This window comes from Sinocyclocheilus grahami, unplaced genomic scaffold, assembly GCF_001515645.1.
Source record: "Sinocyclocheilus grahami isolate Dianchi unplaced genomic scaffold, SAMN03320097.WGS_v1.1 scaffold678.1, whole genome shotgun sequence".
NCBI lineage: Eukaryota > Metazoa > Chordata > Actinopteri > Cypriniformes > Cyprinidae > Sinocyclocheilus > Sinocyclocheilus grahami.
The window spans coordinates 281,841-285,660 of NW_015505857.1; the positions used below are offsets into that span (position 1 = coordinate 281,841).

Below are 3,820 nucleotides of genomic sequence, written 5' to 3' on the forward strand. Positions count from 1 at the left end.
GTGTTATAGTGTGAGTGTGTGTGTGTGAGTGTTATAGTGTGAGTGTGTGTGTTATAGTGAGTGTGTGTGTTATAGTGAGTGTGAGTGTGCGTGTTATAGTGAGTGTGTGTGTGTTATAGTGAGTGTGTGTGTGCGTGTTATAGTGTGAGTGTGTGTGTGAGTGTTATAGTGTGAGTGTGTGTGTTATAGTGAGTGTGTGAGTGTTATAGTGTGAGTGTGTGAGTGTTATAGTGTGTGTGTGAGTGTTATAGTGTGTGTGAGTGTTATAGTGTGAGTGTGTGAGTGTTATAGTGTGAGTGTGTGTGTTATAGTGAGTGTGTGTGTTATAGTGAGTGTGTGTGTTATAGTGAGTGTGTGAGTGTGTGTGTTATAGTGAGTGTGTGTGTTATAGTGAGTGTGTGTGTGTGTGTTATGGGGGGTTATAGTGTGAGTGTGTGTGTGTGAGTGTTATAGTGTGAGTGTGTGTGTGTGAGTGTTATAGTGTGAGTGAGTGTGAGTGTGTGTGTTATAGTGAGTGTGTGTGTTATAGTGAGTGTGTGAGTGTGTGTGTTATAGTGAGTGTGTGTGTGAGTGTTAAGGCCGTTTCACACCGAGTGCGATGCCAAAAAGTGAGGCGAATCGCCGACATAATCATATATCTATTTGCTTTCATATTTCATGTGTAGAAAAATGTTTCACTCGTTTTTTTAAACACATAAGATCTAGAGAGTTAACGCTCTGACTCATAACACTCGTGCACGTGGAAGAAAACCGACACTTCAGATCACTGTGTGTGTGTGTGAGTGTTAAGGCCGTTTCACACCGAGTGCGATGCCAAAAAGTGAGGCGAATTGCCGACATAATCATATATCTATTTGCTTTCATATTTCATGTGTAGAAAAATGTTTCACTCGTTTTTTTAAACACATAAGATCTAGAGAGTTAACGCTCTGACTCATAACACTCGTGCACGTGGAAGAAAACCGACACTTCAGATCACATAATTTAATGGAGAATTTAGAAATTATATTAAGAACATGTGGTGATAAATCTGTTCTCAGATACCATAGATAACGGTTAGCACAGATGTGTGCGTTCGGCTAGAATGTTCATCTAATAGATGATGTAGTTCTCTGTGCGGGGTTACTGTGATCGTTAGGGTTTGCAGGGGTGTTATGTCATGACCCTGAGCTGTGTTGTTTCTGCAGAAGCCCGTCAAAGGATTTCTCTTTGCTAAACTCTACTTTGAGGCTAAGGAGTATGAGCTGGCTAAAAGGTAGGCTGGTCTCTGTGCTCCTGCTGCATTGTCTGATGTCTGCTTCCTCTCGGATGAGCTGATGTTCTCTCTCTCACACACTTCAATGGCAGACATGTTTCGGAGTATCTGACCGTCCAGCCGAAGGATCCTAAAGCGCACAAGTTCCTCGGGCAGCTGTTTGAGCGTGACGGCGAAACGGACAAAGCTGTGGGATGTTACAAGGTTTGGACTCTCCTCGTTTGCTCTCACATGTTCTCCTAATGCATGCTCTTAAACACACTCTCGAGCTCGAGTTTAATGTGATCATGCATTAATCGTCGGACTGGGAATAAATATCCATATTATAGTGTTATCAAATCTGTTGTGCAATGCATATGATATTTTGATAATGAAATCTTTGAAGGGGTTTGTGTGCTCATCTTGTGCAGTCCGGATGCAGTGGTAACAGGCTGTTATCTCTCTCTCTCTCCTGCCAAAAATGACAGGAATACTGAGGAAACAATAGCGGGTGGAGGATTTGGTTTTCAAGTGAACGTAAAGTAAAAGACCGCTTCTTAAACCACAGAAGTGAACATGTTGGTTTTCATGAAAAACAAACATGCAAGCACTGTCACCGACAGCCAGTTTAGTTTTACTTTTCTTTTGTCTTTATTTTGAAAAGCCTGTTATCTTTGCTGTTTACCTCACGCTACACTAATGGAGGCTCTTTTCATTTTTTTTAAAGCTAGTTTGGCATGGTAGCCTATGGTTTTATTGTTGTGCTTTTCGATTAAGAATAACAATGAATCCATCTATCAAACATTTGTTTAGTCTTATAAACTGAAAGCTGTATAGATGTAAGCACAACAGACAATTATCTCTTCTTGTAAAACGTGACACCAAGATCACAACAGTGAAAACGTCCGAAGCCCGGCTCATGACCGCAAAAGTTCACAAAATTCAGTTCACAAACAACACGGATGAAAAAGAACGGGTTGAATGTTAACCACTTCTGTTGCCATACTATATAACTATAAACTACGATAAAATAAAAGCTGTTCATCAGCATGCATTGATTAATCCCGTGTTTAAAAAAAAAGTGCAACCAAATCATGTGCTCGTGCGAGTTAGTCTCAGCAGAGCGAGCAGTGAGAGGCCTGCCTCAGACTGTCAGACACTTTATCAGGCGCAGTAAGACGTGTGATGTACTGACAGTGTGTGTTGGACTCCTAGCGCTCGGTGGATCTGAATCCGGCTCAGCACGATCTGGTCCTGAAGGTGGCCGAGCTGCTGTGCAGTAAACCGGAGCATGACAGCCGAGCTGAATTCTGGGTGGAGAAAGCTGCCAGGCTTCTGCCGGGACACCCGGGCGTCTTCAGTCTGAGGGTGAGTGTGTGTGCATCACATGAGCTGAAGAGTTATGCGCTGTGCTGCGTCTCACGCGTCCTCTCTGCCGCAGGAGAAGCTTCTGAGTGCTCAGAGCGGCTCCAACCAGCTGTACGAGCTGCTGCAGGCGGAGCTCAAGCTGCGGCCCGCCAACACCTACATCAACCAGAAGCTGGTGCAGCTCTACAGCGCCGAGGGCCGGCTCCAGGACGCCGTCAAACACTGCCTCGCCGTGGAGAGAGCCGGCGTCCTGAGACACTGTCTGCAGTGGTACCAGCTGTTAGTCAGCACCCTGCAGGTACAGTCTGCTCTTAATGCAGGTCACAGCTTTTCACTCGTCTCTCACACTGGTTATTTTTAGCTGATTCACCTTTAAAGGCATAGTTCACTGACAACCCGTAAGACTTTTATTCATCTTCAGAACACATGATGTGTTTAAATGAAACCTGAGAGATTTCGGTCCCTCCATTCAAAGTCCACGTAAGCACAACTTAGATGCTTCGAAAAGTTCATAAAGGCGTCTTAACGGTAAACCATGTGAATGGAGTGGTTTAATCCGATCGCGTGATACGATCAACGGAATGAATTCAATAATAAACACTGATCAACATGCATGCATCGAGCTCAAGTATGGTAAAGCTGAAACGTGTTCACTCTCTGTTTTCGTGTTGTCATGAAAGATTTCAGAGGATCATGGGAAGTGATGATCCTGATGATCTGTGTGCTTGTGGCGCTTCCCTCTGCTGTATTTCAGGAGTACATCTGCCAGCCGAGCATGTTGTCGAATGAACAAGCGTCACGCAAGTTTCAGAAAGAGCTGCTGCTGGCGCAGTGTAGCTGTGTGAGACTGACGCTGACACTGAAGGACTGTGAGGAGAGCACCGCTGCACTCTGGAGGTGCACACTCACACACACTCTCACACTCTCTCTCTCTCTCTCTCACACACACACACACACACACACACACACACTCACATTCACACTCACTCACACACACACACACACACTCACACATATACACACATACACACACACTCTCACAAACACACACTCACGCACACACTCACATTCACACTCACTCACACACACACACTCACACATACACACTCTCACAAACACACACTCACTCACACACACACGCACACATACACAAACTCTCACAAACACACACTCATACTCTCACACTCTCTCACGCTCACACTCACACACACACACACA

General features: G+C 44.7%; 1 protein-coding gene across 1 annotated transcript in view; it reads left to right on the forward strand.

Annotated features, from left to right (window-relative positions):
* LOC107559216 (E3 SUMO-protein ligase RanBP2-like) overlaps positions 1–3,820 on the forward strand; it is a 73,970-nt gene that overhangs the window by 1,922 nt on the left and 68,228 nt on the right. The window contains 5 exon segments of the mRNA XM_016242966.1: positions 1,188–1,255; positions 1,348–1,459; positions 2,450–2,602; positions 2,676–2,900; positions 3,357–3,499. Of these exon segments, the coding sequence (XP_016098452.1) occupies positions 1,188–1,255; positions 1,348–1,459; positions 2,450–2,602; positions 2,676–2,900; positions 3,357–3,499 (701 nt within the window).